The 22,523-nt window shown below is 39.6% G+C and overlaps 1 protein-coding gene across 1 annotated transcript in view; it reads right to left on the bottom strand.

Moving 5' to 3' along the window:
- LOC100475310 (mineralocorticoid receptor) overlaps positions 1 to 22,523 on the bottom strand; it is a 154,061-nt gene that overhangs the window by 73,815 nt on the left and 57,723 nt on the right. The window contains exon 2 of the mRNA XM_034661736.1: positions 11,301 to 11,993. Within this exon, the coding sequence (XP_034517627.1) occupies positions 11,301 to 11,993 (693 nt within the window). The remainder of the gene's footprint in view (positions 1 to 11,300; positions 11,994 to 22,523) is intronic.

The raw sequence follows: 22,523 nt of genomic DNA, 5'->3' as shown, positions 1-22,523 counted from the left end.
TAAAGACTGACATTCACTGAGAATCTGTATGTTAAGGGCTAGGATGGCATCTTGTAAAAATATCTCATTGAATCCTCAGAAGTGCTTTGTGAGGTGGGTACCACTGTCTGTCATCACCATCACTCAGACGGGTACAGTGGTTTCAACAGGGTCACAAGGATGGTACTGACGGCTGTGGTAGAGGGAGTAGGCGGTGAGGTATTGTAATGACAATGGAAAAAGAGAGAAGCCCCATTACGTGTGCAGGTGACATCAAATCAGGAGGTCAAAGGGGGGAGAAAAAGGGGCTGGCCCTCCAATGACTTTTATGAGTTCAGCTAGGTTACCATCAGGTCACCTCTATTGAAGAGATTAGTCTTTTCAGTAGGAGGCATATTATAACCTGCCCTGATTCACAAGATATTCCCTCTCCTCATTCCCTGGGCAATGGTCAACTTTGGTATACTCAGGGGCTGTGGATGTTGCAGGTGTCCCAGGCTTTATGCTTTTGCTCAGGTGAGGGCACCAATTCTGATGGAAGGAGGTACCAAAAGATGCAGAATTCAAACTGGTCTGTATAAAAAATAGTATTCACTGGGGGAGGGGGGGAGAACTACTTCTGATCAAAAATAAATTTCCTAAGCTTTGTTGCAACTGACAGTTGAGTTGTTTGGACAAAGAGATCTTTGAAATCAGATGAACATTCTTGAAAAAAATACATATTATTTATCTGCTTTGTAAATTCACAGTCTTTACAAATAACTACACTATGCTCAAGATCAATGTATCTGTGGACACAAAACAAATAAGCAAAAAGGGAAAAAAGGAAGAAAACCTCCACCTTGCTTTATAAGATACTTAAAATAAGAAAAACAGTGCCATGATAGCTGTGGCTGCCAAGTGAAAGGTCCCTCCCTCAGTTAAAAAGTTAATTCTTTAACAGCTGCAAGGGTTACCTTCTTGGCGTATGTTCGAGCACAGAATTTATTACACGAAGCATGATCTCATTGGGTATGCAAGGTAAATAGTCTCATTAAGAATGTTTTATGAAGAAACATTACTGTTCTAACAAGGTCAAAGGGTGAACAAGGTATGAGAAAGAGGCAGAAGGCAGTGACCTGGAAACAGACTACAGTGCCCAGCTTAATTTACTGTGCCTTCCTGCGCCCCAGCAGGATCCTCTATTGGCTCAGGCCAAAAAAAAAAACTGGTCAGATGCTAGGACACATGCCGGGCTGAAAACCCACAAAAATGGCCCCACGCATAGCCCCCCAAACCAGCAAGCTGGCTATGTGCGATCTACCTTAAGCAGCATTACATACACACACGCATTTACTTATTTATTTATATTTATAAATATATAAACAAAAGTTTACCCAATAGATATATTAGGTTATTTACCCTAGGTTAATGGCATTTTTCTTTACAACATTTTCAGCAAAAGATTCTGTAAATAAGCTCTAAGAGAACATTTATAACATAATGCTTTAACGTTTGTCTGCACATCACTTTCCAGGCATGTTTCACTTGCTCTGTTTCTCCCTCTTAGCATTCGCTCCTACTTTACTGCAATGGCTTCTTCATCTCAGTCCCTCTCACTGCACCCAGTGACCCTACGACTCCCAAGTATTTGAGAATTCTAATGCAACGCAGAAGTTGCCTAAATTCAATTTCAGATTTATGACTACTATTCATGTATCTAAGAAATAAAAACTATGGAGTGGAATGGAGAAATATAAAGAGTAGGAGGAGAGTTTTATCTCCAAGACCAGTTTTCTTCAAAATATTTTATCCTTAGCTCAATATTCTTTCTGTAAAATAATTACTTAGAGCCACATCATTATAGTTTTAATTATTTTTAAGGACTATTACTTAACAGCATATTTTATATAAAATCATCTCAATTTTAACCAAATTATAAGTAATGCTTTACATTACTTACATGAAAAGTAAACTGACAAGGTTTTCGTTGAGACTACCAATGTGGAGATTATAATTGAATGATGAAAAATTATTAAAACTTATTAGCAAGAAAAAGAATTGGTGAACTAGATAACATCCCATGAATTGATACAAACATGTATTTTTCACAACTGGCACAACGCAGAAAACATTCTGCATTTCTGCGTACTATCACTCTAGTATCTTGACATTTAAAAAATGCACGACAGGGGCGCCTGGGTGGCGCAGTCGTTAAGTGTCTGCCGTCAGCTCAGGGCATGATCCCGGGGTCCTGGGATGGAGCCCCACATCAGGCTCCTCTGCTAGGAGCCTGCTTCTTTCTTCCTTTCCCACTCCCCCTGCCTGTGTTCCCTCTCTCGCTGGCTGTCTCTGTCAAATAAATAAATAAATAAAATCTTAAAAAAAAAAAAAAAAAAAGAAAAAATGGTATTCCATCAAACAGGCAGCTTCTTCCGCTAACAAATCAAATTCCACAAATGTTTATCTTCAAGACAACCGCTGTAACTTTGGTATGCCCAAGTGCTTCATGCATATCTCCACCTAAGCCTATTTTGCCACCTACGCTATGAAAAAGATGTGTATTTAAGGGATAAGATATAATAAAACTAGTAACTTTTACTACTTCATCCAGAACAAGTGAAAATGGTATTTTTTTCACTGCGTATAGAGGTGAAGCATACAATGACTGCTTGTATGGTTGAGTGCCACTGATCTGATTTGTGCTAGGACTCCCATGGTTTTACCTACCCACTGATTTCTGCACCATCAGTACAAAGGTCAGCACATTAAAAAAAGGCAAAAGTCTTAGTATTATCATACAACAGTTTTGCTTTCATGGACCATTCTTTGAGAACTATAGCATTCGTGACTCCATTGTTTTTAAATCACTGTCAGTTCATATAAAGTGCCAGGGAACTACATGCAAACAATAAACTTCAGAAGTGTCACTATATATTCAGAGAGCTTAAAAAGCGTGTCCTCTTGGAATTTAAACACTTTTTTCTTGTTTCTTACACTATTACTGGGCATTACCTACAAATCATAGAATAACTTATTAGCACCAGAAGAAAATCTTACGTGGCTCCCTTTGGTTTATGATAAAGGAAACTGAGGAAGCAAGCATTTACTAGGCAAGGACAAACTTCAAGTATTTACTGAGTTTCTACTATGGCAAAGGCTGTTAGTGTGCTACATGCTATGGATGCAGAAGATTCAGCTCTCATTGTCAAAACCCTCATATCCAGCTAACTAGAGAGACTTGGGTACTGGGATGGCTGTATTACAACCTCACGCAGGCCACGCCAACATCCACATGAAGTGCCACGCAAACAAAGATAAGGAAGCACTAGAAAGGTAGAGAAAAGGGACCTGGCAAGAGATATGGTAATATCTGAGCAGAGTCTGAATAGGAGGAGTACATTATGCAGTCGAGAGGAGAAAGAGGGAGGACCATGAGCAAATTTAAGAAAACACAAATGTGTTTTATATATTAGGAAATGATAACCCCAACACAGAACATTAAAAAGAAAGAAAGAAATTCTAAGTGGTGCAGTTGGGGGAGATAGGAGAATCAGGAACAGCAGCAGCTGACAATCAAATCAGCTGACAACAAGATGAGGAAGCCATGAATGCCATATAAAGGAATCTGGACTAGACTTATAATAGTAAGGGGTCGGGGGAGGGGTGGACAATGAAGGTTTTTTTTAGCAGGAAAATGACTACAGCATTTGTATTTGGTAGTATGACATAGACTGGAAGCCCGGAGACAATGAGGCAAATAAAAAGAGGCCCTAGATTAGGATTAGTTAGTAAAAAGAACAGGAATAACAAATTTTAGAGGTAACTTGATCACGGCTAACTGGATATGGGAAATGCGGCAGAGTGGGGGGGGGCGGAATTAAGGGTGACTCTCAAATTCCAAGAACAGTTAGCTGGTAAGTTAGTCAAAGAAAGAAGAGCCTTGAGGAGAGAATGTAGTAAATTTGGGTTTCAAATGGGTTTCAGAGAAATACCTGTTCAAAATGTCACACTTTACAGGTTTTTACTTGTAAATACTTGCTAAGAATCAGAAAATACTTCCCAGTCTCTAGCTTATACTTAATCCCTTAAAAAAATGTACAATCGTGATTAAGAGAAAGGATATATTACCAAGTAATTGGAATCTGTTAATATTTGAATTAGAAGTATGACAGTTTCAAAGGAGATTGCAAAGTAAGCCTGGGGAGAAGTGTCTGGGATTATAGCTATTCTTAGCTTTGTCTAAACAAATGTCTTAGAAATAAGGAAATGTTACCTAATACTTCATTATCTTCTGTACTTTTTGCCAAAATGTATTAAGTGTCAGGTCACTTCTGACACTTCCTTTAAATGGAACATAGCAAAAATGAAAACTGTATTGAATGATGTTTACATTAAGAAAAAAATTACATGGAAAAACTTCCAGTACAGTATTTGGCATTTCTCATTCAAATCCTCACAACCTTTTGACCTTAATACTAGCATTCTCACTTTTAAAAATGAAAAAAAGTAGAGCTATGAAAAGTTAATCTGACAGAGCACTGCTATTTCAGTAAGAACTTCTTAAACTGCCTTCTGAGATACAAACTACCCATCAGTTTAACTCAAATACCAACTGGGCATCTACTATTCACCAAGATACATCAAGAAATGAGACATTATTCAAGATAAAGTCAGATGACCTCCAATCGCTGATTAAATGAAAATTTAGTAATAAAGCAAAGATTCAGATTCCTACATATGACTGCACAACTCTAATGACTATAAAATGTGCTATTCTTTTAGAACGAAAAACCAACAATGGCCCACATTTTAATTCGCTTGGGCAGTTTTGTTTTGCTCTGTTTTAAATATATTAGGTTTTTTTAAACACTGGGGGAAAATGAGGCAAAAACTGCCACTACCATCTCCATAGGCCCCAAAGGATACAGCCGTCCCAGGTTAGAAGCCTCTGTTTATAGGTCATTCTCTCACAAGTGATCAGCAAATGTCAGCCCAAATAAATTCTCATTCTTATATTTATCCCATCATTTAATAGGCATAATTAAGCTATTTAACAAAGCTACACAGTAATAGTATGATGACATACAAAGGATGACCTGTATATTGTTGAGGTCCTAGCCAAGTTATGGTCTGTGATACTATGCCTATTAAAAGAAAGTGGCTAACAGAAAATAGAAAAGCAGGCAATGTACATTTTTTCAAAAATATAGGCTCACTGTTGTAGGAAGAAAGAAGAGGGCCTGATTAACTTCAGGGAGAAAAGCTTCCAAAACAGTAAGTATGTTAAAAAAACAAAATCAACTTTACCCAAAGGGTGACCTTAGGAACAATGGGTGAAAGTTACAATAGCAGCAGATTTTAATTACATTAAAAAAAATCAAGAGTTAAATTTGAAATGATCTACATTACAAAATAGTTCACTGTCATTTATTTGTAGTTAAGCAGAGATTGGAATGTTACTGTGAGGATTCTTAGAGACAACGAACAAGAACAAGGGCTCTCAACCCTGGATGTGCATTAAAATAATCCAAGGAAAATTTCTGTTTAATGACAATGCCTGGTCCAAATTGCCAGAGACCCACTGCTAAGTCTGGGGTGGGGCCTAAGTGCCTGCATTTAAAAAAAAACTCAGGGAAAGAAATCTGAATAAGACCACATCAATATCAATATACCGACTGTGACAGCTTTGCAAGATGGTATCATTGTAGAAAAATCAGCAAAGGATATGTGGGATCGCTATGCTATGCATTATTTCTTGCAACTGCAATTAAAAATGTGAAAAAATCCCCAGGTGATTCCACTATGTAGCTAAAGTTAAAAAAAAAATTAGTGGACTGAAGAATCTCAAATTCCTGCCAATTTCTTAAAATGGCTTTCTATCCCTCTTTCCTATCTATCCAAATCCTAGCCATCTTCCAGGTAACACCCACAGATTTCTCTTCCATGAATACATTACTATCCACTCAGCATTTGAAACGACTTTCTGACCTAATAGCTTTGAGTGTCTAAATTCAAAGAGATCATCAACTCCTTGAGAATGTCTTCTCATATTCTCTTCACTATTTAGAACAGTACCGAGCAGGAGCATTTACAGTATCCAAAACCTTGTACTTTTTCCAACATATTAAATAAAGAAACTCAAATATTTTTGGTTAAAAAAAAAAAAGGAAGGAAGGAAGTGGAAAAAGAAGTGGAAGGAAAACCAAGTGCTCTAACCTAGAATGTAAGATGCCACTTAGTTTGGTTTGCATGTTTGAAATAATTGAGTAAAGACTGCTTTATCTGAAGGATAGCAGTAATAAGGACAAATCTTCTCCAACTCTATTAGCCCAGCAAGTGCTATCCAAGCTCTTGAAATTTTCCTTTTATTAGTTTCTTAACCTGCCTTCCACCATTAACCCACTTCTGTTGTATCACCAGTGATAACACATGGAGAAACGCTGTTAAATTTCAACTAGGTCAGTGGTTCTCAAGCTTTAGCTTGCATCAGCATCACCTGGAATGCTCATTTAAACAGACTACTGAACCCCACCCCCAGAGTTTGATTCACAGGACTATACCATAAGCGATTTAACCAAAATTAATATAATTTAAAACTTACAGCTCAAGTTAAGTTCAAGGAGATCAGATGGGAAAAGATAGAAGTTCAAGAGAAATAAACCATACCGAACACTTTTAACAACTTCAAGATACACACTCTTCCCCCCTTCCTGTCTCTCTTCCACCCCCTACCCAAATAAGTTAACCGGTTAATTTAAGTTCATCTTGATTTGCATACTTGAATTCATTTCTTGGAAACAATGAGCATCTCCAATTTACTAAGGTTTTAAAAGGATGTTAGATAAACAAACATCAATGTAAAAAAAAAAAAAAAGTCCAATCTAGTAGTTCAACTCTCAACAAAAACAAAAACTTTGTTTACATCTGAGATGTAAACAAAACTTGCCAATTGGAGGAAAAGCCAGGGCTAGAACTGACTCCTAAGCCAATATGCTGGCATATACCGCCTCTCAATTTATGCTTGAAACCTCACCTTAGAAGTTCTTTAAGTCTTTTAATTAAATAAATAGGTGAAATGAAATTAAAAACTTCAACAGCCACCAGATTATTTCCCCTGTAAGGATGAGATATCTGTTGTCTTTAAAACAGATTATTTAGCATAATAAATCTTACAGTAGCATGACACCCACCCACTTCTTTATACCTCTTCTGTGACCACTCACACCCATCAGCTCTTGCTCCTCTTCTTCCGCACATCCTTTAAAAGTGGTATTCCCGGGGCACCTGGGTGGCTCAGTAGGTTAAGCGTTTGCCTTCAGCTCAGGTCATGATCTTGGGGTCCTGAATCAAGCCGCATCAGGCTTTCTGCTCAGCGGGGAGCCTGCTTCTCCCTTCTCCCTCTGCAGCTCCCCCTGCTTGTGCTCGCTCTTTCTCAAATAAATAAATAAAATCTTAAAAAATAAAATAAAATAAATAAAAGTGGTATTCCTAAGGGTTACTGCCCTTCTCACTCTACTCATTCTCCCTGAGTCAAAATCATGACAGTAGATGAACTATGACTATTTCAGTGGTTGAGAACTATCATTGGAGTGGCTAAAAATATATAAATGTTCAGGCTCCAACTCAGACTTAACTAATGAACAACAATCTCTGGGAATGAAGCCCAAGGACCTCTATTTTCCCCACCTTTATATGCTCCTTAGGCAAGAACCATGCCCTCTAATCTACTTAACACACTGACTGCCATACGTACACAAGCACAACTAACATTAGTTGAATAACGTGGAAACATAAAATAGCAAGTTTAAACGTCCCTCAATTGCAGAGTTGTGTGGTCTTTAATAAATTACCGAGCTGCTAAAGCAATTCCATTAGAAAGCCACTGTCTAATATTACTAGTTAAGTAAATACAGTTGGGTGAGTTAAGGGCTTTAGGCACTTCTCTAACATTGGTATAGGTTAAAGAAAACCCCTGATTTTTTCTTGAAAGTTCACAAGATAATCTAGGTAGCCACAAGGATTTAAATATAACAAAGCCAAATTAAGCAAACTATAACAAGAGAATTACAGAAAGCTAGAAAACCAAGAGTCTTCTAAAACAAAAAGTGTTAACTCATTTGAAAGCTAAAACTAATCTGCAAATATCTACAAGTAACAATATTAATCTACTGTTGCCCAGAACTACTCTCCCCAAAGTAGTAATCAAATTCCCAAGGAAAAATTAACCTGGCAATCTTTTCACATTTCAATCTTTTTCTCCTGCAACTTTATTTTCAAATTCACTAGTAACATACTTGATTTCACACTGGAAAGTAGCACTGGGGAGCATAGGATTTAAATGTTTTAGAATTAAGAGCAAGTTCTCTAATGTGAAGTAAAACAAGGATTTTTAACTTGATAAACTTAAAACTTATTGCCACATTAAACAAACATTAATTTTTTAAATTGAAAAACCTAGCCAACTGATATTTAGAACCTCAATGAATATAAAGGTCTTATAAATCAATAAAAGATGAAAATCCCAAAAAGGGTGCAAAATGAGCAAAAGCAAAGGGCAATTTACAAAAGAAATACCAATGTCCAAGAAACATATTAATAAAAGTTCTATTTCATCCTTTTTTTAAGAAGCAAATTTTTAAAATGATGACTATTTTATCCTAATCAAGCACTGACTGGTGGGGGAAAACTAACAACCTTTCTGAAAGCAATGTGGTAGGTAGTATGGATCAAATGCCTTGAAAATAAGCACATCATTTGACTCAGCAATTCAATTTATCCTAAGAAAATAAAACATTCAAAGATTTATCTATGAGGATATTCCCAACAAAGTTAATAAAAGCCAGAAACTAGAAAATAAAAAGGAAGGCCAATAAAAATGGACTGATTAAACAAATTAGTTTAGATTTATAATCATGTAAAACACTGGAAATGGAAAGAGGTATTAACAAGAGAAAGGAGATGCCTTCTGTTTTCGTAACCTGCTTTTATCAACTGAAAACAGAGAATCTATAGTATGACTCTGTTGTTATTAAAATGTTATGTATAGCTCACCCAGAGGTCTGAAAAGATAACTACAGTTCAAATTTTGTGTATCTCTCTTGGTGTAGATCTCATCTTTTTTTTTCCCCCTTGCCTGGTCAGTTTTTTCGCAGAGTGTGCATGTATGACCAATTTAACTTTTTAAGTTCAAATCTACTAACATAAAAAAACCATACCATAACCAAAGCCTAGTTTAGGTCTAGGAAGCACACGATTTGGAGAAAAGACGACCTGGGATAAATCCTATTCTTTGATTTACTGGTAGTTCGAAACAGAAACTTAAGAAAGAATAACATCTATATATTCAGGAATTCCATTTAAGAGCATCCTTAACACGAAGTCAACTAGGAAAAGACAGTTTTCAAAAATCAGGCATGGACACACCTAAAAAAAAAACCCTAGTATTTTGTGGTCCTTATTAGTGCAGTTCATCTGCGTTTATTCTCTCTCCCCTAAACTAACAAAGAATGAATGATGTCATATGCATTAGCTACATCTCTGTTCCAGAAGTGACATAAAGAACTTGTAAGATTGGCCTCAGTACTTAAGACACACCTAAGATCTGAGAAAGTTGGATGGGATTTACTACATGAAAACAAAGAAGTTAAATAATAGTCATTATCCATGAGTTTTTTAAAAACCTAATTAACATATCAATAAACTAGGTAAGTTTGAAAACATCCGATTTTATATACTATAGAGGTAAACAAAGAGAATTCAAGGTTTTACTCTAAACTCTTTTAATAAAGTTTCCTCAAAAAAGGAAAAAAGTCTCAACTTTGTGGCCTAAGAACTGTCATATTTTTAGAATCAGAAAAAAGAGCAATAAAACTTATCTTCCTTTTACATCCCTTCAATTTCCTCCTTACACTGCAGTATCCCTATGAAAGTCTGAGACGTCCACTGTTTAGTAGTACCACTATATATCAGTTATTTTTTTTACTATTATTCAAAACAGCCAAAATAGATGGCTCAATTGGAAGTGTTCCTTACTAGACAATATTGTAAAAATCTGTTAATCATGCAAACTGAACAAGTAGGCAGTGACATACTACTGCCAATTTGCCAGTATTAGCCAATTAATTTCAAGGGGGGGAAAAGTAATGACTAACATGCAAGAAGGCAATAGTAACTTGCTCCTGTATATAGTTTACTCACATGTAACTAGTGTTTTCTAAAAGTTGCACTGAATCAAGACTTCATTTTTATTCTTCAATGGTATCCCTGACCCCTCATCATAACTGTTTTTTTCCCCAAATGTAAACTTTGGGCTTCCTAAAACTCAAAAATGCAAAATCTGGCCCACGAGGTTAAATAAGTTGTGGTTATTAACTTAAACCAAGCCTAACTCACCAAGAAATAGAATTTATCAGAGAAAAGAGTCCAGAAGCAGAAAGCCCCTACTTTCTCACTCACAATAGAGTCTTGTCTAATATTAGACAGTAACACTGCGTTTTGTTGTTTTAGCTGCAAGGCTGGGTATGCAATCTGTAGTAACTATTCCAACAGCTTCAAGTAAGTCATACACTACCAATGAACAAGTAGCATTAGGTCCCAAACAAACAGCAAAGACAAAAAAGACGAGAGCACAAGCCTCACCATCGGAAAAGGCGGCCCATCAGCACCTCTTCCGAGAAACAGTTCCCTTCCCCCACCGTTAAGTAGGCACTTAAGACTGCCAAGAAGATCCATTTCTTTATTAACTGGTGCCCACTTGGGGCAACCGTACACCAAACTGCTCTTAGGCCTACTCCAACCTCTTCCAAAAGTGCTCAAGCGAGACTGAAGGCCGGGGTAACCCTCTCAGGGGCCGCGTTCTTCCTGCTCTTCTCCACCCCCCCTCCGTCCCGCCCCGCCCCTGTAGGCGCTCCTCCGGCCAGAGGAAGGACACCGGGCCCAGGGACGGGCAGGAATTGCCCGCAACAGAAGTCTTAGGCGGCCGGAGGCCTCCGCCATAGCAGGACCTGGAAAGCACCGCCCCCAGCGCACCTCCCCACACCCGGCTAACCGGCGAATGTCTGCTTTCGACACCCTCTATCCCCAGCAGAGGCAGCGGAGGAGACAGGGCCGGGAGGCACCGGGCTGGGCTGCGCACCAGGCCCGGGCCTCCCCCTCGGGCAGCCGAATCTGCTCCCCGGTCCGGCCAGGTCAAGCCAGCGCGGCGGCCACCCTCACCTGGATGACCTCGTTGACCTCCCGGATACATTCCACCATGTGTTGTAGAATCTGCTCGGCCGTGAGCACCTCGTAGCGGTAATCCTCCTCCTGCTCGTGCCCTGGCCCGCCGCCGCCGCCGCCACCGCCACCGCCACCGCCGGGCCCCAGAGCGCTGCCGCCGCCGCCGCCCGTCTCCCCGCACAGCAGTCCGTCCCGCTCCCCGCCGACGCCCAGCCCGGGCTCCACCAACTCCACCTCGCCCAGATCCAGGTTATCATCGTCCGGCTCATCGTCGTCCTCGTCTTCCTCCTCCTCGGCGCCGCTGTCCTCTTCGCTGCACTCTTCGTCCTCGTCGAACTCGTAGTTGTAGCCCTCGTCCGAGTCCATGGCGCGACACGCGACGGCCCGGCGGACGCTGGCCCTGAGGCGGGGAGAGGGCGGGGACGCCGCGGCTGGCGGCGGCGGGGAGGGCGCGGAGGAGGGAGGGAGGGAGCGAGGGGGCCGCTTGCCGCCCGCCTCAGTTTTTTGCTCCGGCCTCTGAGAGAAAACAGTCCCCAGCGCCACCTCCACGGCCGCCGCTACCGCTACTGAGCCAACAAAGGGGCGTGCGTCACCGCGTCGCGCTGCGTCGCGCGTCACTCCTCCTGGCGTCACTGCGCCCCGCCCCGCCGCCCCTGCGTGGAGAGCGGGGAGACCCCACGGCCCCGCCTGTCTCTGGGAGCGCGGCACCGCGGGAATCGGCCTTTCGGTTCCGGCTGCGGTCTCTCTGGGGACCGACACCAGTGAATCCTGTTCCTGAGAAGGGTGCGGCCTCCTGGTCACCGAGAGAAGGGCCCCTGGACCGGGTGGTGGTTTTTAACGCAGGCCATAGGGATGCAGCGCCCTCACTGAATCCAGCGAAGGTGGCCTTTCCACCGGGCGGTAGAGACACTTCCCGCCCGCCCTGGAGTAATTCGGGGAAGTCCTTGGCTGTTGAGCCAAAATTCCTGTTGCCCGAGCTACTAAATGGAAATCCGTTTCATGCGGAACCTGTGAACTGTGTGACAGGTGAACCTCGTTTTAAGTAGTTCTGCTTCTGTACATCGGTACAGACGTGCCGTGGTTTTTAAGTCGCTGATAGTGACGTCATTTTAGAGAAGCGTTTCCTGAACTCAGCTCAGCAGCAACGTACCTATTGAGGGCCCTAAACAGTGTAAACAGTCGTGGCTTTCCTTAATGGAGCATCGTGTAAAGGCTCTGCGTACATTCTCTCATCTTCACCGAGCCGCAGTACCCATTGTGTATCTGAGGCTCAAATGGAAAGGGACTTGACCAAGACCACAGAACACGCCCTGTTTCAGCGGCTGGGTGACCTAACACATCAATCATAAAAAATGCTTTATAATGCATAATATGGATTAGGTACTACAGAGTATATAAAATGCATTGTAATATAACCCGAGACAAGCAGTAATAGAAATCTCTACAAGGACCAAATATGGCAGAGAGACAGTGTTTGTCTCTTATCTAGAAATGTACTGTGTGAGCTGCATGTCGATTGATGGCTAGGAGTTTAACAGAGAAAGTAGGGAAGATGACCTAGCCTGAGAGAATAGCAGAAGCAAAAGCACAGTATGTGTAAAGTGTTTTCGTTTCAACAGCCTATAGTGCCAGGAGGGTAAATAGGAAAATATTAGGCAATTTAGGGGCCAGGACAATAAGAGTATTTTTATGCCATTCTTCGAGTGGACTTTAATCTTTGTAAGTAAGACAGGAGAACCAAAGAAGTGTCCTGAAGGGGAAAGAGGCCTAAGAAAGCACCCTTTTGGGACACCCTGAAGGATTGGCCAGATTAGACATTTTTAAAAATCTGAATCCCTAATTTACTGATAAATCTTACTGTTAAAACGACAGATTCCCTTTGGAAATTGCTTTTTTTAATGGAAAAATGCCTTTATAATGTAAATAAGCTTCTACCAATTTGTCAATTTTGTAAATGCTTAAATAATCAGATTTCCTAAAATAATCAGAATTTATCATTTAAAGTTTTTAACATCAATTCTGGTAGGTTTTGGTCCTTTGATTCTGTTTCCACTTAGCAGTTCTAGGTTATTGTCACAGCTGGGGTAAGGTGAGGACACTAGCAACCCTTCTCTCTACCCCATCCCCATTGTACATATTTGGGGGGAAATTCAGTAACACTTGTGAGTACACTCAAGTCCTTTGCCCCATTTTTCTTTTCATCCTTCCCCTACCTTGAATAAATCCTACCATCCTTATTGTCCCCTTTGGTACTAGAGCAACTGACCACTACTGGAGGTATTTGCATAATCATGTGCATTCTATCATTAAATTCCAATCGTCAAGCACAACTGAACCATCAATACCATTCAACAATCCTGTTAAATTTTTCTGAATTGTCTTCCCTCTCTAGGCAACTCTTGCAAACCTTCACCAGTTTTCTCAAACCCCCACTGCTGACCTTCCAAATCCTCTCAAAGTAGGTAACTTCACATCACAGAGAAATTTGAAATCATAAGGACCAATGTGACAAGCATGCTGAGCAAAGGAGAATGTTAAGGGATAAAATCAGAGAAGGCCTATCAAGGCAGGGGGCCAGCAGGGCTTTGTAGCTTATCTGAAGTTTACATTATTGCAAAGGGAGGCATTACCAGGTTTTAAGCAGAAGAATGAAACAATATAATATGCATTTTAAAAAATAACTGTGGCTAAAATAAAATAAGAACTATGGCTGCTTTGTGGAGAATGGGCTATGAAAGCAGAGACCAATTATGAGGCTATCTCAGTAGTCTAGGTGAATAATGACAACGGCTTGGGCCAGAGTTGTGACAGTAGAGAGGATGAGAAGTAGTTTCAGGTGTAATCTGAAAGTAAAGTCAATAGATTTGCTGATGGCTTGACTGTGGGGTCGATAGAGGAATCAAGGATGCCTGTTAGATTTGGGGCTTGAGGAACTGGGTGAATGGAGGTACCATTTACTGAAACATGTTAAATTTGAAGTGCTGGGGCGCCTGGGTGGCACAGTCGTTAAGCGTCTGCCTTCGGCTCAGGGCGTGATCCCAGCATTGTGGGATTGAGCCCCACATCAGGCTCCTCTGCTAGGAGCCTGCGTCTTTCTCTCCCACTCCCCCTGCTTGTGTTCCCTCTCTCGCTGGCTGTCTCTGTCTCTGTCAAATTAATAAATAAAATCTTTTAAAAAAAATTGAAGTGCTTGTTAGACATCCAAGTAGAGATATTGAATAGGCAGTTATATCTACTAGTGTACAAGACAGAAGGTCAGGGGAGGCAGGGCTGAAGATAGAAGTTTCTGAGTTTATGTCAACAATGTTGATAAACAGCATAGGCTAAAGGTTAAGAGCTTTGGCTTTGGAGGAAACAGACCTGAATTTGCCTATAACCTTGACCAAATTACGGAACTTCTCTGAGCTTGATTTGAAGGATTATAATTCCTATTCTCATAGGATTATTTGTGAGTATCAAATGAATAATGTATTTAAAGCACTTGACATAGTCCCTGACTCATAGTTACAGGCTCACAAAATTAGAACTTTAAAAAAGTATCATAAGTCACCTTGCATCTTGTGGGAAAAACTATAACCAGTTGGATTTATAACCTTTTAATTGATTTTTTTTTTTTTGGTTATACAAGTATGCCCATGGCCTCAATCATCCTCCTTTTCTGAGGAAGAATATTGGTTTTCTTTTTTCTCAGAAATCTTCTCCATAGTCTCATACCTTCTTTTTTGGTCAATATCATGGGCAACATCATAGGGCTTCTGAATCTTGGGGCCTCTTATTCATGGATAAACCTTCATAATGAGATTTTCAGCAACACTCATTCCATTGATATTTTGGAGATTATCTTGGAATCAGGTTAGGTTATAGTGCTATTTAAGGAAACCAGTATAACAACTTCTCTCTGGCCCCAAATTGTCCAAGGGATGACCCACATACAATGTTTTTTTAAATGACTTGATCTTAAAGGTATTGTCGGTATACTAATTTCTCAGCTGTGGTGATTACTGGGTAGAAGTACAGTAATTGTAAACAACAAGACAAGGTCCTTGAAAAAAAAATAGACAAGTTAATACTTTCTTGATGCCAAAAGATTAGCTATTGGTAATTAGGTACTCCTGTGACCCCCGTGTCCTAATAAGGTCAAAAGATGTTAGTATACTTTATTAAATGTCTACTCACAGAGCAAAACTCCATAAATACTGATATGCTTACCAAATGGTATGAATGAAATTCCAATAAGAAGAATATACAAATGCTTTTCAGATATATAGAAATTAAAATCATCCTGGAATTTTTCTGGGGGTGGATACACAGAGCTGAGCTTTGGCCTCTAGTAGTGGCAGGGCACTAGGGCGAACCAACCCCAACATGTACAGAACAGGGGTTTCCTGGGATGTGGAATTTTCAGTGCTAAAACTGGGAAATATAAGGCAAACTGGGATGGTTGGTCACCTTACCTGGCATCTCTCCAAATATTTTTCCATAATGTAATTAAAACACTATTTCCAAAAATAAATAGAAAAAATACTTTTATCATGTTGTTTATAAAGTTTGTTTTAATGCAGCATTTTTTGCCTTTTTAAAAAATGTTTTAGTTGTTCTTGTACTTTACCAGGCAGGTATTAAAAACATTCAATTTTAATTTTAATATAAATTTAAGATTAAATTTTAGCAAAAGTGCAGAGAGATACTGATAAGCTGATTGAGTATTTTACGTTTTGTTAAAAAAACATCTGTCTGTGTACTTACAAACCACAATTAAGCGTTACTACATGAGAGGTAGATCTTATCATACCAGTTCTTTTTTTTTTAAGACTTTATTTATTTATTTATTTATTCATTTACGAAAGAGAGCACAAGCGGGGAGAGGGGCAGAGGGAGGGGGAGAAGCAGACTCCCTGCTGAGCAGGCAGCCTGACACAGGGCTCAATCACAGGACCCTGGTATCATGAATTTAGCTGAAGGCAGATAGACGCTCAACCAACTGAGCCATCCAGGCGCCCCTTATCATACCAGTTCTATGTGGTAAAAATAAGGCTTAGAGAAACTGAGGTTATATGCTTCATTAGAAGTCTGGTAGAGATATTAATAACCAAAATAGAACCTGAGATTCCTGACTGCAACCCTTTCTCTACCCTATCTTTCTTCCAGAATAACGCTTTAAGGACTCTTTACTGAACTCGAGATTTTATGAAAGTAATTATCTACAACAGGTAGCAAGATAATGCTGGAACTAGAAGGAGAGTACATGCCCTCGTGCAATTAGGCAAGTGTACAAAATGTACCATAGTGTCTGTGTTCCCTGTAATTGCAAGACACGTTAATTTGGCCTTAATGTGTGCTTATACTCCAGCAAAAAATAGCAAATGATCATCCCCCAAAAGGAAACATGTTTGTCCTAATGACTTAACCACTTGAAGACAAAAGTGGGTTTATTTTTAAAAAGATTTTATTTATTATTTGAGAGAGAGAGAGAGATTGAGAGAAAGAGTGGGAGGGGGGGCAGAGGGAGAAGCAGACTCCCTGTGGAGCAGGGAGCCTGAGTGAGACTCAATCCCAGGACCCTGGGATCATGACTTCAGCCGAAGGAAGATGCTTAACCAACTGAGCCACCCAGGCACCCAAAAAAAGTGGGTTTATAACAAAAGTTTTCAAAAGAAATGCTTCTCTGTGGTTTGCAGTATTTCTAGTTTGTTGTGTTGCCTTATGGATGTATTTGAATGAATGGACGAAGAATGGGCAGAAAGTGAACAAATATATTATTAAGTCTCTATGCCAGAGTAGGTGTGTGTATGTTTTTAATTTGGTCCTTACAATCTTGTGAAGTTGGAATTCTTAACTTTGTTTAATGAAGAAAAAGGCTCAAATATGAAAAATAACAAAAATGAAGTTCACAATGGATACAGAGGTTTGATTCACATCCAGGTTTTCCACTGTTTTTACCATGTAATTCTCAGTAATTGTAATAAGATCTTATTCCTGTTCTAAAACGTGCCTTTGTATTTGTTATAATGGAGTAATTACTTATCAAGCCTATAGTTGTCCAGATTGGCAGTGTAAACATTGACTGTATGCAATGTTTATTCCTACTTGGAAATAGGTCATAAAAATAGAATAGTGAATAAGTACATGTGTTATCCTCTATTTACATAGTTCTGCTTTATTCTTGTAGATACAATTTTTAGCATTTTTAATGAAAACAAAATATGTAAGTCATGATTTTTTTTAGTCGATGAATCAATAGTTATTTATTAGTGTTTACCAACTGCAAAGTACCTTTCAATGGCATTCTGGAGAGATTAAAAAAAAGAAGGCTGCCACTTAAGAAATCAAATTACTTAAAGGGAAGACACTTAAATGAACAGGTTAGCTATAAAAATGGTAACCGTGCATCAGTGAGAGATCACAGACCAAGAAGAATGTTACAGGTGGTAAACGCTAAAGCAGTTTAAAGAAGACAGACGTCACTAGACGGGGGTGTTCTAAGAAAGCGTTGTATGCCGGACTTTCTCATACCTTTATGCCTTTGCATCTGCTGTTCCCTCTGCCTGACATCCTTCCTAGCCACTCCTTCCCAGCACCTAACCCATATGTTTAGAGGCTGCTGTTTTTCCAAGCCATTCCAAACCGGCACTTGATGCCTAGAACATGAGTAGTCTATGTATCTCCCATTCCTAACAGACTTCCAAGTTTTTGATAATGTTGTAGTGAATTAATAGAACCCAAAAGCTGTAGGCCAATTGGCTTCTTACCGCAAATGTATTGAATCTTGTCAACACTATATCATCGTCAGTGTTCTTACCTGTTAATTCGAGGTCTCTATGAAAACATGAAAGCTGTGTGGAGGAGGATGAGGGGGCCCCCTGTGCATGTTTCCCACAGCTCTCCTGATCTAGGGTTTCTCTAGGGCAATACCATCCTCAGAGGTACCTCAGTTTCTCGCAATTCATGGCAAGAGAGGCTTGATGTTGGCATTCAGCAGATTGGACGCAACTGACACAACGCTGCCAGGTTATGAATGGGTAAAGGACTACAGCAGGGAGCCAAAGGGAAATGCCTCAAGGACCTGAAGATCGGAGTGACCAGGGGATCCCGGAACAGCGGCACCTGACAGGCCCACCTGGCCCCAAATCTTTCAGAAATGAAAAAGCTTTTCATTTTGAAAAGTTTTCCTTTCTGGGATGGGGGCGGGGGGTTCTCACTTGGTTTGGGTTTTTTTTTCCATCTGTTTTGTTTGAGGCAATAACCATGATTTAAAAGGCAGAGTCACCTCTTCTAGCTCCAGGAACCAGACGCCACTCCTTATGGTTATTTTGCAATGTGGCAGGAACCGGTTTTTCAATTCTGTCTTTCCAACTATACCTTCACAGACAGCATCAGTAAGGTAGTAATGGAGGGCTTGTGGTACATGACTTCTCATCCAGAAGTCTTTATAAGCAGCTTCACGTTTTGCTTTCATGAAAAGATAATTTCACATGTTGCATGTGTGGTTTAACACACTCAAGTGCTGAAGCACTGAACAGAATTCCCATTTTAAAGAATCTGGAAGGTCAATAAAATAATGAAAATCATAACATTCTATCGAAATGTTATTAAAATGGAATAGTCCCAAAGTGTTATTTCATAGTTACTGAGCTGGGTATACGCAGACATATTTTTTTGTTGAACAATAACAAACTGCATGTATGATCTTGAGCCTTTGTTTTCTTCTAGGTGAGTGTGTGTTGGAGTTTGCAGGTGGAGAGGGTCAGGCAGAGGAATGTTGTACTCAGGCGAACGTTCTCACCCAGCTAACTTTGAGAGGCGCTGTAGGGTGACAGCACCATAGGCTCCGGAAGAAGAAGAAACCTCGCTTAAGTATATGACCATAGGCAAGTTACCTAACCACGTCAGAGCCTGTTTTCCCGCCTAAAAAGATAGGAATAACAGTAGGATTTTCTCACTGGATTGTAACAACTGACAATGTGAAAGACTCATTACGTTTATCATTATTGGACAGAGAAAATGTACAATGTTTCATTTTAGACCTGAGAATGTATACAAAGATGATTATTCAGCCAATTTTATTTTTTTTTAATTTAAATTTTAGTTAGTGAACATACGGTGCAGTATTGTTTTCCGAAGTAGAATTTATTCAGTCAATTTTAAAGCGATGGCTCTTTGAAGAGCACAGGCCCTTATTTATCAAGCTGTTGAAAAAATGTGGCTGTGATTCTCTTGCATGCCTATATTTTTACTAGTTGATTCAACAAACCCAGTGTTCATTCACCAAGTATGTTAGGCACTGCTAGATGTTGAGAATAAGAAGATAAAACCATTTCAGTTCCCAAGATGCTCACAGACTAGTGAGGGAAACAGACATGTAAACCATTAATTACATTACAATATGATAAGCACTATAATAAAATATGATCTGAATGTTAGGGGAGCAAGAAGATAGGCATCTCAGTGTGGAAGGCAAACAAGGGTGTCATGGAGGGCCTCCTGGGGAGGGTGTGGCTTGAACTGAATATTGGCAGAAAAATAATGTTCTGGAAATAGGGAGTATGTATCAGTGTGAAAGATACGGGATATTGGAGCCATGACCTGTTTGGGGAACTGCCAGTAGGGCAACATACCTGAAATTTAGGGTGTATAGAAGACTTTTAGCAATGCCCTTGTCTCTTTTCTGTATTCTTTCTATATTTCTTTCTTTTTGCCCGTTCTTTTTGGTTTTCTTTCTCCTTCCTCCTTCCTCCTCAGGTAACTTGGCTAAAGATTTCATAACTTTCAAATGGTAGAGCTAGAAATCAAGCCCTGATCCATCTTTCTGTTTCCAGAGTCTGTGCTTCTCCTACTATGCTAAGATTTTTCACTCTTTATATAAAGTTTGTTATGTATTTTTTCCTAAGATTTTTGTGAGGGAGACTATGTCAGGTTGCTTGCTTTTACTAAACTAATTTTGATCATTGCATTTAGGTTTTATGGGGCAGTAGCTTGGGTACAAGGAGGGTAAGATATGTTCCATATTAATTCATTTAAATATATATTTGCTGAATGCAATTGAACATAAACCATTGTAGTAGGTGTTACTGAAAAAACAAAACAGGTTGCACTTCCTATCCTTAAGAAACTTACAGTCTAATACAGGAAGTGATACAGGAAATAATCTATTGCAAGACAGCTCATCTACCAGCTGTCTTTTAAGCTTAGCACGAGAGCAGTATTTCTCAACTTTTTTTTTTTCATTTTCAGCCCCTAAGGAACCTTTTTAAACCTTCCCATCTTAGTCACTTACCACCAATGAAATTTTACTACCACAGATAGACTGTATATCTATGTACTATATGTGTATCAGTGCTTTATACGTAAAAAGATTACTTTTTTCACACACACACACACCCAAAACAAATTTTGCCCCCTTAGGGTCAATATTGGCCATGTTGAGGATGTATGCACTCGGCTAACAGTATCACTTTCAAAGTCTAAGATTGGCAGTCAAATTCTAGTTTCAGGATTTCTTTAAATATCTACCAAGATTAAATATAATTTAAAAATTAAATTTCCTGAGTTAAAAACAAAACCCATGGGGTGCCTGGGTGGCTCAGTTGCTTAAACATCTGTCTTCAGCTCAGGTCATGATCTCAGGATCCTGGGATCAAGCCCTACATCAGGCTCTGTGCGCAGCAGGGAATCTGCTTCTCTCTCTCTCTCCCTCTGTGTTCTCTCTCTCTCTCTCTAATAAATATATAAAATCTTTGAAAAAATAAAACCCATAGCATTAGATCAAAAAATAAAATTATTGAGTATATTCATGCCTGTGTGGCTGAGTTCAGGGCTGCCACCCCCAACTCTAGGGGAGTAGATTCACAGTACAGTCTGTGCGATGGGAACGGAGGGAGAGAATGAAGAAAATAATTTGAAGCTATAACCATGATGTGGTTGAAAGAGAAACTCAAGTTCATAAATCATTTCAATTTCTGTCTGCTCTAATCATCTTAAACTTTTCCTGACATTCCTATCCTGTACAAAATTACGTATTTGTCCTCTTCATTTTGTGATTCATTCTTTGTGAATGCTTCATTCACTCATATATTAATTTGTATTATATACAGACCAGAAATGTATACCAACCAGAAAATTCACTGCGTGCACACATTGATTTCAGTCCTCCATCATGAACCAGGAATACAAATGCTATGCAACTAATTTTTACACCACATAGATACCTCTTTACAAATCAGTTTATCAAAGCTGAAGTGCCCACCCCGGGACAAAACTGAATTCTCCTGGCCTTAAATGTCAAGGAACTGAGGGAGGTCTCCAATCAACAGCCTGGGAGGAACTGAATTCTCAGCAAGGAACTGAAAGCCTCGGTTCAAAAGGACCATGAGGAGCTAAATCTTGCCAACGACCACGTAAGCACACTTGGCCGTGAATCTTCCTGAAGTCAAGCATTCCAGTGCTGGAGCCCTGGCCAACACTGGTGAAACACCTGGTTTCATCCTTTTTAGAGATCCTGACACCGAGGACAGCTAAACCACACCCAAGATTCTCACCCACAGATACTCTGAGATACCTGTTTGTTGTTCCTGTGCTTTTTAAATTGAATTCTCCTTCAACTCCAAAAGATCTTTTGATTGTTCAACAGGTGCCAAAATAACTGATTAGATTCCACCCACTATACACGACCGTAGAATTTAGCACTTCTTCGTAGCACTCACCAAACTTGTCTAATGTCTGTCTTCTCCCAGTTGGTTAGTGCATAAGGGCGGAGACTACTCCTGTCATGTTTATGACTGTAGACTGCACATACACCACAGTTTTCAGTACTTAGAACACATACAACAAATAAGGTCAAGATCTAACTTTTTTTCCCATTTGTTCCTTCTACCAAGTTACAGCCTAACCCCATGTCATATATCAAAATAAAATCCAGATGAATATTTAAGTACAAGGGAAGAAAATACAAAATCAGTACAAGAAATATTGGTGAACGTTTAATCATCAGGGAGTAGGAAAAGCCTTATCAATGATAGTACCAATGGCAAATCTACGAAGCAAAAGATTAATAGATATGATGACATAATTTGATGCTTCCTTCTGTAAAAACAAAATCATAAATAAAAGGCAGACAAAATGGGGAAAATCTTCACAACGTGTATGACAAAGGGTTATTTACCTTTAATGTATGAAAATCTCGTGAATTAATAAGACATATATACACATACTTAGTACATTTGGGGGGATGGACAGGGTCATAAACTAAAATACAATTGTCCAATAAATAACCAAAAAATGGTCAACTTTATTAGTAAATGAAATGGAAATAACGATATGCAATTTTCACCCGTCAAAATGGTGGAAGT

This window comes from Ailuropoda melanoleuca, chromosome 5 (assembly GCF_002007445.2).
Source record: "Ailuropoda melanoleuca isolate Jingjing chromosome 5, ASM200744v2, whole genome shotgun sequence".
Taxonomy (NCBI): Eukaryota; Metazoa; Chordata; class Mammalia; order Carnivora; family Ursidae; genus Ailuropoda; species Ailuropoda melanoleuca.
This window is presented reverse-complemented; position numbering and strand designations above follow the sequence as displayed.